The sequence below is a fragment of the Chiroxiphia lanceolata genome, chromosome 3 (genome assembly GCF_009829145.1).
Source record: "Chiroxiphia lanceolata isolate bChiLan1 chromosome 3, bChiLan1.pri, whole genome shotgun sequence".
In the NCBI taxonomy this organism is placed as follows: Eukaryota; Metazoa; Chordata; class Aves; order Passeriformes; family Pipridae; genus Chiroxiphia; species Chiroxiphia lanceolata.
Window position 1 is genome coordinate 63,328,963 of NC_045639.1, and position 13,093 is coordinate 63,342,055.

Below are 13,093 nucleotides of genomic sequence, written 5' to 3' on the forward strand. Positions count from 1 at the left end.
TGACAACTCTTTCAGTGAAGAAATTCCTCCTGATGTCCAGCCTGAACCTCCCCTTGAGCATCTTGATGCTATGTCCTCTTTTCCTTTTGCTGGTTGCACTAGAGAAGTCACCAACCTCCACCTCGCTACAACCTCCTTTCAGGTAGTTGTAGCAAGGGATAAGGTCTCCCCTGAGCCTTCTCCGGGCTAAACAACCCCAGTTCCCTCAGCCACTCCTCACAGGATTTACCTGCTGGACCCTTCACCATTTCACCACCTTTCTCTGCACTCACTCCAGCATCTCAATGTCTTTCTTGAAGTGAGGGGCCCAGAATCAGATACAGTACTCGAGGAGTGGCCTGTGAAGTCACACCTTGAGATGTGACTTGTGCAGAACTGACATTTAATCCTAAAAAACTCACAATTTTGCCAAATCTTAAATTCTCCCTTAACTCTTTGACAGAGTACTTCCTGCCTTGTGAAATTGAATTCACTCAAACTCTCTAGAAAACCTGACAAAGGGCATCATATTTCTCTACAGCTTCCCATTTCTTTAAAGCTTTATTTTAGGAATGATTTATTCTGTAGCACATTCATTACCACAAACTATTCTATGATTCTGTGATTCTAAGCATATATCAATGCCTCCTCTTACTATTTCCATAACGTTGCTTTTACAGGCAGATATTCTGCAGAATCAGTGCATAAACCAGCAAGTAAAACATCTGACCTGTTTTTCTTAAGGGGTCATTAAAAAGACCCTGCACAGCAAGTGTGAATTTCATTTTCAATGCTGAGTGGAAGCTAAAAATATTTATTTTTAATATTTAATAAACAATACCTGCAAGCCAAGGGAGAGCAGCTCACCTTGCATTTTGGACACTTCTGGGCATTCCTCTGCCCATGTTCAATTTCGTTGGCCCAGTGACGTAACAGCTTGTCTCCCTTCTTGTATTCTTTGCAGTTAACGCCTTCATGCCAGGGAGAGTGGCACTTGAAACACCAAACAAATTGGCAAGATGGACACTGGATCTGTACAAATGAGAAAATACCACATGTTTACAAGCTGGACGCTGATCCAATTAGAAAACCTGTTTTAAAACCACTGCTCGTCAATTAAGAGAGTAGCTGCTCAGCAAAGGTCCAGCATCTTTTGAAGGGTCTGTTTTAAAAACACGAGAAGTTGTGGAAGCTAGCTTGTTCTATTTTTTTTTTAAAAAAGAGAGAAAATACAGAAGCAATTGCTGAAGTCAGGAAAGGCCTCAGTCAAACGAAACACAAGTAGCTTGGTTCAACCATAGGAACTGCTCCCCAAACACATTGTGTGGCTCAACTGACAAAAGGCAAAATCCAGGAAGCTTATTCACTTGCTTCCTACATTTGTGAGATCACCTAAAAATTAGCAGACAGTTTTCATTGCAGTAGATCTGTCGTCTTCTAGTAATAAACTTCACTGCCAAGGCTATTACCAGAGAGCGCCTGGTCTTCTGAGGGGGCTCTACAGAACCCAGAATGGGTTATGAAGTTATATTAGAAATGGTCCTGGGAACAGGGGCCATGAGCAAGGTTCTCATCCAAGAGCCAGAATGACCAACTGGAAGTCAGGCACCTCCTTTTGCTCTTGATTGCATAAAGGTAAGCTGAGGCTGTGACAAACAGCCTGCTTGCTACACACCACACCTAATGGCAAAAACCACAAGCTATACTCAAATTGAGAAAGGATCTATTCTTTCCACTCCCTCGGTTTTAAATCACCGTGTCAAACAGGTACCATCGTCATCATGTCATTGCTTCTTCCAGAGCCTGCCCATTTTCTGTTTGAAAAGCTATGGCAGTTGCTGTGTTTGCCAAGTAATAAATAGAGGCACATTCTTATCTGATGACAGGCCCCTTACCTGGATTGTGACTAAGGAAAGCAAGAACTAGAAGCCATATTAGACACAGGCACATCCAGGCTTTTGCAACATGTTCAATTCTGCTGTGTTTGGCTGAAAAACGTTTCAGCCTGAAAGATGGGAAGTCACACCTCTCAAGTCACTGCTGAGCCCTGTCCACCATCTCCAGTTGCAGTCTATGTCTGGCACTACCCTGGCTTTGTACCAGCTGATAGATGGGATTGAGGGATTCCACCAGCCAAACAAAGGTTATATCTGTGTCCACATTTGGTTCACCACCAAACCATGGACATGTCTGTGCTGGCCATGCATGGTGTGGGGGTGCTGTTCAGGAAACTGCATCCTAGAGTGTAGTCACATGTGAAATCCCCAAAATGTATTTCTGAAGTCCTCACTCCCAGCAGTTGCTGTGCCTTCTGTTCAGACATGCTAACTGGTGGTGTGCCTCCTTGACTACAGTTAAGAGTCCAAAGTAGGTGCTCTTATCTCCCTTATATGCTTTGCTGGGGGGTAGCCTAAATTATTTATATGTGCAATCACTACATCTATCACTACTGACATGATAATACAAAGCTGATCTGATCTCTGATGTATGACCTAGAAATGAAGCTGTCTGTTACCTTTAACGCTATTCCACAAGTTCTATACACAGAGAGAGCATTTAGTTTTTTGCCTTTAATGTTTCACATTGCAAACCTAATTGACACAATTGCTCAACTTGAGCATTTCTATGACCCTAGCTAACCTATTTTTCAGTGGCTGTCTAACTTCACCAGTAAAGAGCAATATTGTTTTTTCCACTGCAGCAGTGTCTAACAGTCATAGCTTGGTTTGTATTGTGCGATGTTGTCCTAGTTACAGTGGCCAGGACCAGTTTATTACTATGTGGGTATAACCAAACCTGTGTATTCTACACCCTCTATGTCATTTCTGATGGACAGCTGATAATGGATCATTTGCAGCAGCTGCCCAGGGCACATCTGAGGACTCAGCTGTGATAACTCCCCCCATCCCAGGGAGGCATTAGCACCTTCACACCCAGCCTGAGGGATCATCTTTGCTAATGGACCATACTGGACTGGCATAATAGGCAGCTGCAATACCTAGACCATCAAAGACTCCAAAAATATCACAAGACTCACTTAAATCACCCATTGTGAAACTCCCTGCCCTGGGGGAGATACAGGACATTCCCACCTGAACCTGAGCATATATAATCTCGGGATTTTGAGACTTCTGGTATCACTAGTTGGATCCAGAGGAGTACCAGAACTCCAACAGAACTGTGACTGCCACTCTCAACAAGACTGTGAAAATTACCTCAACAGAACTACCATCATCACCTGGACCAACAGGTTTTCCTCTCCTTTTACTTTGCACCCAGGGGGGCCACGTGGTGCTCAGCATAGGGGCCAAAGAACACTGTTCTGTTCTTGTCCCAGGGGGCTGGGCTATACATCTGTTTTTGCGGGTTAAAACAAGTTTTTCTTTGTATCGTTGCATCTATTGTAATTTATTTTTAGTAAACTGTAACTCCAACTTATAATCTCTCTACAGTTGGGTTCATTTCTCCCACTGGTTCACTTTTAAACCAGCACATCTTGACCTGTTTAACCACATATTATACTTTTAATAAGGGTCTATGCAATGTGCTGCTCAGTGCATCACTTCAGTTTACCTCTTTACGCCAATCCACATCTGTGGATCATCAAGTGCAAGAATAGGAATTAAGGGTCAAGAAAAATTTTCTCACTACCCTTAAGACAGCATGTTCCCATTCATGATCCTTTGCTGGGCATACAGCTGAAGTGCACAGAAGTGAAACAGCACCAAGAAATTGAGATACTTTCTTTTCATTACAATACATAACATTTTAGTCTGTTACCATCTACTGGTAATTATCTTTGTAAAGAAAAAAATATTGTATGTGCATTTAAGTATCACAATACATACATTTCCTTCATATCAAACAGATACAATAAGAGTGTACCCCTTACAAATATCACTTACTTTTAATAGTTGTAGTATTCAGATATTTGAGACAGAACACAGATGTTAAAAAAATACAAACACAAATCAACAGGTAGAAAAGCTGCAAGTTAAATCTTCTTTCTTAAAAAAAATTGGCAACTTAATTTAAAACAAGTTTCGTGGGTTCAGTTTTGGTTTGGTTTTTGGTGAAAATCTGACACAAATTAATTGCAGGTTCTATCTTTCTATTATAGCAGCTACATAAGTGAAAGTAATAGAGCAGCCACTAGGATATATATTTAAGTTTACACACATACTGACATCACCTGTTTCCAAATACGTTAATTAGAAAATACTGAAATACAAGATGAGGCTATAACCGTATGAACTTGAAATAACATTTTTTACCACAAATGGCCCTAACTAACTGAACTAGTGAGAACTGTGTCTCATTACCAGTTTCCTCTTCCACCTGCCACCCTGACAGCACCTTCCTCAAAACTGAACTAGTAAATTGTTTTTATATTTTGAATGGGCCACTTCCCTTCTCCATGGTTCAATGCTGAGCATACACTAAGCAGGCAAAGAAAATGATGTAAGTACTTACGAACGTTATTTTTCTTGGAACTAGTGATCACAAAACAAACTCCTAAGCCCATTCAAACTTGGATGCAGTGTGACACCAACATGCTTAAGAAACAGAAACACAAAGACTGCAGAAATACTGCAGTCTTTCATATTCTTATTCCACTCTTTCTCTGCTATTCTGAAAGAAAGTCAAATATGATTTGTTTCATACTAATGCTTCAGTATTAGTGCATGAAACCATCATAACAAGGGCACAGAAGTGCTATCTACATATGATTTAAACCAGTAAAATATAGTCCAGTAAAGCAGAGAAAAGCCCAAAACATTAATGCAGCGTTTTTTCAAATATGTTTTTCCTCACACAAACATTTTTCCATTTATTTTATGGTTTCCATTTCCATAGATTAGAATTGAGAGGATGGATATATACACAAACTTCTATGCCTGGAGGTCAGTCTATATTAGAGGTCAGTTTCCCTTGAAATAGAAAACCTTACACAACTCTTAGTTCTCAGCTTTCTGAAACATTGACCTTTGAAGCTAACATTTTTCATTTTCTTAGCTAGCCTTTTTACTGCAAACTATTTTATTTATCAGTTTCCTCACTTCTCAGGAAAAGATCTTTCAAAATTGATAAATAATTTCAACACAAAACAATGATTAATGTGACATGATGATAGCAAAACTGACTGCACAGGAAAAATATTCTGAGAACCTCAAGGTTGGCAAAAAGCTTAGTGGGATTTTCTGCTGGTGATAGCTATATAATAGGATGGTCAAATTAATTATGCAACTAACTGATCACATGAATTACAGTCTCTAGCTACAGCTACTGTCACTTTATTTGAAAATAAATATGGGTTCCAGCCCAAACAGCTTCCTTCTCCTCATCCATAATGTTGCTAAGCCAACCTCTTTCTTGTAGCAGCTGAAAATGAAGCAACAACAAACCCAAATGTTGTGTCCCATTAGGGCTGATCTTTGATCCAGTTCCCAGTGTGACACCAAAACATCAACATGAGCAAAAGCAGGCTGGCAGGAATGAACAGCTGAGAGGAAAGATGGAAAGCATGGCAAAATCACCATATCCACAGCAGCTGAGGCTCAAGGTAGGTTGAAGTGATAAACAACCATGAAGATATCTGTGACTTAAAGGTTAAAATCTGATCCAAAAAGTGAGGAACTACTTGGTATAAATAACACAGATCAGCTGTATCACAGCATCTCTGCTGGTATGGACTCCTGCTAGTTCAAGAGCAACAAGTTCCAGAAACTCTTCACCAGTTAAAACAAAAGATAGTTTATCTAACAACTGCATTGAAAACACATTTGCACTTGCAAAGCCAAATACTCAAGTCCTCCTTTTATGTGACGTGTATCTCTTGACAGAACTAGAAAACTTCATTATGAACCTAGAGATTGATAAGGCAGAAATAAGAGTCCAAGAATCAAGTATTCCTTCTCCATGGAAGGTGCCAGGTTAAAGAACTAACATTAAAACAACAGTTGAAAGCCAGGACTTGGGGGGGGGGGGAATCCCCAAACCCCACACAGAACAAGTCATCTTACTCTTGTGAAACTCTTATCTGTTCCACACACAGGAACTTAACTAGCAATTTTTCAATTTTTGCCTATTTCCTTTGCACTTTGTCATAACAGCTTTGATCAAAGCTTTATTAGGGTCTTGTCTACAATCAAGTCTTGCATTTGCAATTTAGGTCATATGGGAGGGGACAGGGGTATTTCCTTACTCAAAGCTGGATCCATTTGTGATACAAATACTTGATACAGAAAATTAAGTAGTCCCACTGCTGTGGGACTACTGTCCTAAGTGGCATTAATGGTAGAAGAAAGGTTCGGATAGCAAGTTCCCCTTTTCTTCCCCTCCTTCTCCCTCAACATACTCACTTTCTAGGTTTAGCATATAAAGACTTGAACTATAGGGTCCAGATCAATTTAGCTGACATAAACCAGCTATAGTAAGGAAAATTAATTTATAACTTTGCTACTTTGCTGCCTCTTTAAATTTTGATGTTATTTGTCATTTTACATACTGTATCAGATTTTAGAAATGGCATTAATAACATTTTTAAAGTATCTGTTCAAACAACTCTTGGATTTTAGAGTGCTTTCCTGTTGCAGTGTATAAGACTGAGCGTACTGGCACTGAGCACTCATGTGCTGTGATATTACTAGTAGGCTTGTGCATAGATGTTCCCCACATGGCTTCTCTTGAAGCCAGTTCTTCCAGTGCTGGTGCAGAATTCATCTGGTGCAATTGTTGTTCATATTGCTCGCACGTGAATATGTGAGCCTCACGAGCCTCCAGTCAGACATCTCCTAACACTATAAGCAAAAGAAAATGAGCTTTTAAATCCAAAAAGCCTGTCATTCAGGACACAGAGAGGATGCACACAAGTAATCACATGAGAACCTAAGAAAACCAAGATAATATCGGTCCACAGCTATGTGTGTAGGTAATTACTCACATATACTCAATTTCTGATATAGTCTTCTTTCTAAACCTTCTCCCTGCAGCAAAACTTCTCTTTGTGCTAAGCTTAAAATAAATCACTAAAACTGTGTGTATACCAGAAAACAGGAGATGTTCAGGGAGTAGGCTGATGCCCTGTGGCCCATGATCATCCATAATGTTGCTAGCACTTTCCTAATTATATTTCTTATTAGCATCAATTAGACATTCTTGCACACAACACCTGGGCTCAGCTCAAAGGACACATTTTACCAGAGTCTGTTCCCAGGAGACTTAAGCTCTGCAGATCAGAGCTACACATAATGAATCACTGCAGGACCAGTGAACTGCTGCTGGCTTGTACTATGCATCACAGTCACCCATTCCTTCTGATTGTAGTTTGTAGGGAAGTCGTAGAAACATTTTAACTGTAGCATTTTGACTCATAAAAGAGCACTGGTTATGCCTAAAGGAATATTCTCAGATCTGGCATGCCCATGATACAACAGCTGCATCACCTACGACCCACACTTGTGAGACAGTAATAGCTCCTGACACCTTAAGGAAGGTGGCTGCAGAAGCCTTACCTGCTCTGATCTACCCTGGACTACATCTCATGTGTGGTGATGATGAAGCAAATGGGTGAAGGAGAATGGCTGTGAGCGGAAGGAATTTTACCTGCAGTTTCAAATTTTTCCATCTCAATGTAAGACACCAAAAATCTGAAAACATCGAGCCCAACAGACATTGTGATTGTGGCATGTAATTCATGCCTTGCACAGACATACATAAGTAGCTCATAACTCAGAATTAGCTTTACCAACTTTTCAACTCCAGTGAATACACAACCTTCTACCTTTTAATCTTCATACTGGGCTGAATCTTATGCTGTGTAATTAGAGCTATCTAAACAGTCATCTAAACTCCTACTGAGGAAACTGGTTTGTCCAGGAAAGGCCAGCTCAATCATGAAATTAACCACATCAAATCTAATAACCGGATGGAAAACTAACACAGAACATGATGCTGCAGACAGAAACGTCATCTTCTGGAACTTAGATGGACCTTCAGCAGCACAAAGCTTCTTCTAAACTCTTGCTTTTTATCTTTGATTTAAATCACAGTGTAAGCAAATCTTCTATGAAAAGAAATGCTGTAGAAGTGGGTTTTTCCCCTCCTATTTCTCAAGTTTTTGCATTGTGAGTGATGAGGCTACAGTAACGTATTATGTCTGGTAAGAGAGTGAAGAAATCAAAACCAAGAAGCAGGATGGACAACAGCTCTATTACTAAGGAAGGAGCAAAGCCACCTGCCTAACAGCATAAATGACCAGAATTCATTTACTTAGAGTTTCAGGGAAAACTTAAGGGTAGTGTGTCTAGAATTACTGGTTATAGTGATAAGTTTCCTTTCCCCAGTCTCTTCTGATTGTGACCATATTGTACGCATGTTGAGAGAAAACACTCTTTAAATTAAAATGTATATCAGGACAAAATTACACTCCCTGCCAAAAAAAAAAAAAAAAAAAGGGCTGAAGTTTAAGGACTTGAACTATTTGAAGCCAAGTAAGTAGTTAATCAACAACATACTACAGATTCATATTTCTAATCACAGCTTGCACACAGCTCCACTGAAGCAAAAAAAGCTCATTTAATGCCCACCAAATGCTGTTCTACTTTTGCAGTGCCATCTAACCCACAGCCCTAGCAAGCATGCTCACTTTGTACTTGTTCTCCAATTTGGCAGGGGTAGGAATGTGGCCTCTCCTCCGGAAGGTTGTAAAGTGCTTGCACTGAGGACATGGCTTGGTGCTGGAGTCAATGCGGCTGAGTTCCAGGAAATATTTATACTTGATGATGTCATCATGGGGCAGGTTATAGAGGACAGTTGTTTCATCCAGGTGTTCGCTGCACTCTGTGATAGGGCATTTTATATCCGCTTGTCCCAGCTGCACCTGCATATGAAAGAAAACCCGTAAGAGCTGTATGACCTTTTGCCTGGAAAAGTTAAGCAAGCATTCGTGAATTCTGTGAGCAAAAATCATTTCAAGTACTGTAACAGCCCACAGAGTATCAAGCATATTTTCTTCAAATTATTTTGACTTACATCAAGCACACTGCAATTTTTCTAGAGAGTATTTTCGAATCTAAACAGGAAAGCTAATTACCCTTATGACATCGGCAGGTATTAAACATACAGTCTAACTAGTACGTACCATGGCTACACACGCCACAAAACCAAAACACAAGTCCTAACTGGCAGAGTCCATCCAGGCCTCCGTACTTTGGGTGTAATGGTCAGAGCTCCAATATCATGGCTCATATAGGCTGTGAGAAAGCAGGCAGTGGATACTGTTTCACTGCAAAATGAGCTGGGAATTAAAGCATAGAGGAATTAAAAGTCAATTTAAGATCAGAGTCTAGCAGCTCTAACTCAGTGCTAGCCCTGAGCTGGTTCCCGCTGAGCACGCTCAGTGCCTGTGCAGTCTGCTTCCAAGAAGCTCCTTACATGCCATACTGCAAGTGCAGAAACTTTTAGCTGAGCCTGAGGCTGACCAAGCTAATAAATTTCCCCAGACCTCAGAGTCAGTTCTAAAACACACACCTCCACCCCACCCCAACCAAGAACAACAAAAAAAACAACATAAAAGAAAACTTAATAAAAACTGAACTAAAACCAGGCACAGAAATAAGCTTGAGGATAACAGAGCAGAAACTTTTGTTGATCTAATAAGCCCTGATGGTCCCAAGCTGATCCATATGGTCAGATATCCACAATGTGTTTCCAGAGCTCCTGGATCCAAGAACCGCACTGGACCCAGATCTGCACCCTTCATGCTTGGCAGGCTTTAACAGCTTGGACTCCATGCCAAAACAGCAGATCCTACTTGGTCTGGGCACACAAGAGTTGCATTTGCTTGGCAGTGAGCCAAAGCTAACGAACCCTGCTGGATCTTGAGAGTCTGCAAGGACTCAGCTAGAACATGTTTGTGTCTGTCCCAAGTAATCTTGAGTGAGTGAGTTTTGACTGTACAAGTGGAGCTGACCACCAGCCAACTCCTTCATCACTGAATATCTCCATGCAGAGAAAAATGAGTGCAACCAGCACGTCTTTCCAGGAATTAGTGTTTCAAGGTTGGCAAGTTTGATTTCCCTAGACTGCTTATTCTTTAGCATGCTCCATTAGAGGAACCTGCCAAACAATACTCTAAATAAAATGGAAACACCTCAAATTTGGACGCAGATCTCGCTGCTGCACAGTGGTACCAGAAGACACAAAGACTCTACTAATAACGTATTTCAGCTAAAGGACAGAAAAACCCTGAAAAGCAACACAACACTGTCATTGTTGCCTCAGCAATTAAGCCATATGGGTTCTAACTGAATGATAATTTAGTCAGGAGCCAGAGGATTGGAAGAGTCATAACACCATGGTATCAAACCCAAGTTTCATACTGATTTCAAAAAAAACCCTGCTGCACTACCTCTATTCTCTCAGCAATGTAGCTAAAACTACAGAGAGTAAAGAAATTAGGTATAGGTTAGAAAAAGAAAAGCAGAGTGTGGATGGTGGCAGCAGTCTCAGACCAGAGAATGGTGGAGAACACCTCAGCCAGCCATTGTTGCCATGATGCCCTGAGCACCCTCTGCTCAGGGTGCAGGCAGGTCAGGATGGAGGCAGATCTGTCTGCAGTATGGAGAGACAGCTCTCCCAGCAATACATCCACTCTTAGGAAGGAACTTCCTTAAATTTCATTTTCAGCTCTAAAAAGTGAGCAGAGCTCAGCCACATCCAAAGAAGGCTAGAGTCAGTTTGGCTTTTACATGGACAAGTCTAAGTACAGAAGGAGGATGTACTCAAAGGTATGAAAAAAAAACCCCAAACATAAAAAATCCCCAAAACTACACTAACTGCATGCTGGGGAATGTCCACATTTTATACCTGTAGGATACTAATTCAACTGTAGCAGCACTTAAAAATTGAAACCAAGCACATGGCACCACAAGAGTGACTTTACTTGGAAGAATGACCCTGTACATCATGAAGCTGTACTTAAAAAGCAGATGACAATCAATGAAGCACTACAGCACTCAAACACAATAAACTAAGAAAACAATTTGCTACAGAAATATAAAAAGCCATTGCACTAGGATTAGTATATGCTTTTTTTAGAGAAATAGAGGTACAACACTTTAAAACCAAATAATCAAAGTAATTCCACCTACAACTACTTCATGGCTTTGTTTTTTTTTTTGGTTGGTTGGTTTTTTTGTTGTTGTTGTTGTGGGTTTTTTGTTTTGTTTTTGTTTTTTTTAAGCATTAGGGAGATATTAAAAGAGGCATATCCTTTTTCTAAGAGTAAACTAAACTACTTCATAATGAGAATGCGCATTCTATCTGACATCGAAGCTGGTACTTAAACATTGCTTATATTAAATGCTAGTTGGAACAAACCTGCATTTATAAAAGTGAAGGAATACAAAGCTCAACACTTCCTGTATTTCATGCCCACACAGAATACGATTAATATATGTGGTAAGAGTCATGTGTGGTTTCAGTGTTTATCATGAAAATCTGTTTTACACCCATTTGAAACAAATCATTTTTAACTCCTAATAGTTTCAGCTTTTCAAGTTTGGCAGAGATTGATCCTTTTCCCATGCTTTGAATGGGACTGAAGTGAACAGAGCTTATTAGCAGTAATTTCAATGGACCCTTGTCCTACCGTAACAGTCCATCTTTGTGCACTAGCATCAGCAATTGATGGCAGTACAGCTTTAGAGATAGCCTGCTAGGCTACCTGCTGCCACAGACTCAGGAGGTGCTACAGAATGAGAAAGAACAAACAAAACAAAAGATCTCTTATGAGTAAAAATATCTTTTTTTTTTATTTTCCTTCATTTTCCTTCTGTTTTGAAGAACCTTATCCCCTCAATATCTGCTTCTCGCAATGTCAAATCCTCAAGTTTTAAGAATACCACTGTGTATTAAGGACCTCAGAACTCTCAATGTACACAATAGCATAGTGTATTTTCACAGCATGAGGAAGGATTCACATATCTAAGAGCAGTTAAGCTGCAGTTTGGTTCTAAATGCCAGGCAGCATCCAGCTCTTATGCTCAGCTGCGCTTCAATTCTGTAAGCATTTCAGCACGGGCTAGCTCTGGTTACAATTCATAAGGAGTAAGCAGGCTCTAGCACATTTCATCCTATAGAAAGGTAATGTTTAAACTATCAACAAGAGAGCAGTATACACCTCTCTCTGCCAATTCTTTTCTTTTCTTTTAAAGCTGTTTTTTGGGCAGGTAGGAGTGAAGGGGGGGAGCCCTGACAGGGAAGAAGAAGAACAGGACACACACACAGACTCTACACCAATACACTTAGTGCCCCAAAAAGCAGCAACACCAGCAATAGAAAACAATACCAGGTGGCATGATAGTTGAAGTCAGAAAATTATTTCCACCTACTGAGCTTTCTTTTAAAGGAAATTTTTGTTAGCTACACAGCAAGCAAAGTTCAAACCAGACTGGAGAAGCACTGATTTACACCTGTCATTTAGCCTGGCTCAAGCTGGACGTAAAGTAACCTTTGCAGGCTGTACTTGGTTAGCTGTATTACAGCTATATTCCTTAAAGAAGGGGCCATTCTACTTTAAAATAGACACATACAAACAAATATTTTCTAACTGAAACTCTACTCTTAGTTCAGAGTATATGTATACGCTAAATTGCTCTTCTTACCGACTAACGCTGAAAGTGAATATTGCTCTATGTCATATGCACTTCTGTAGAGAAATTTAATGTCTACCAGTACACCAAATTATACAAATATAATATATATTATTATACAAATAATATATATATTATTATTATACCCTGTAAATTACCAAGGAAATTATGCATACAAAAATATTTTTTGGAAATGCACAAATGCAAGTGAAGGGACAATATAATCTACAAGACTTTCATGTTCTACTGGTAAAAAAACCAAGTGGATTAAAATTCCCTTTATTTATAAGCAAAGTCCTATTCCTTTCTAGTTCACTGGAAACATCTTTCATTTTTGTTGATAAGTTCCAAATCAGTGAAGAATTATTTTTCTTGTAGGTTTGGGAAGTGTGTAATTTTGAATTTATTTTCTTTAAAAAAAATAAAAATAAAAATTCATGGAAAGTACTTGAAGGACT

At 39.8% G+C, this 13,093-nt stretch overlaps 1 protein-coding gene across 1 annotated transcript in view; it reads right to left on the reverse strand.

Annotated features, from left to right (window-relative positions):
* Positions 1–13,093, reverse strand: part of RNF217 (ring finger protein 217) — a 58,036-nt gene that overhangs the window by 17,875 nt on the left and 27,068 nt on the right. Inside the window, exons 2-3 of the mRNA XM_032683354.1 lie at positions 8,627–8,860; positions 847–1,011 (exon numbers count right to left, since the gene is read on the reverse strand). Coding sequence (XP_032539245.1) covers positions 847–1,011; positions 8,627–8,860 — 399 coding nt within the window. The remainder of the gene's footprint in view (positions 1–846; positions 1,012–8,626; positions 8,861–13,093) is intronic.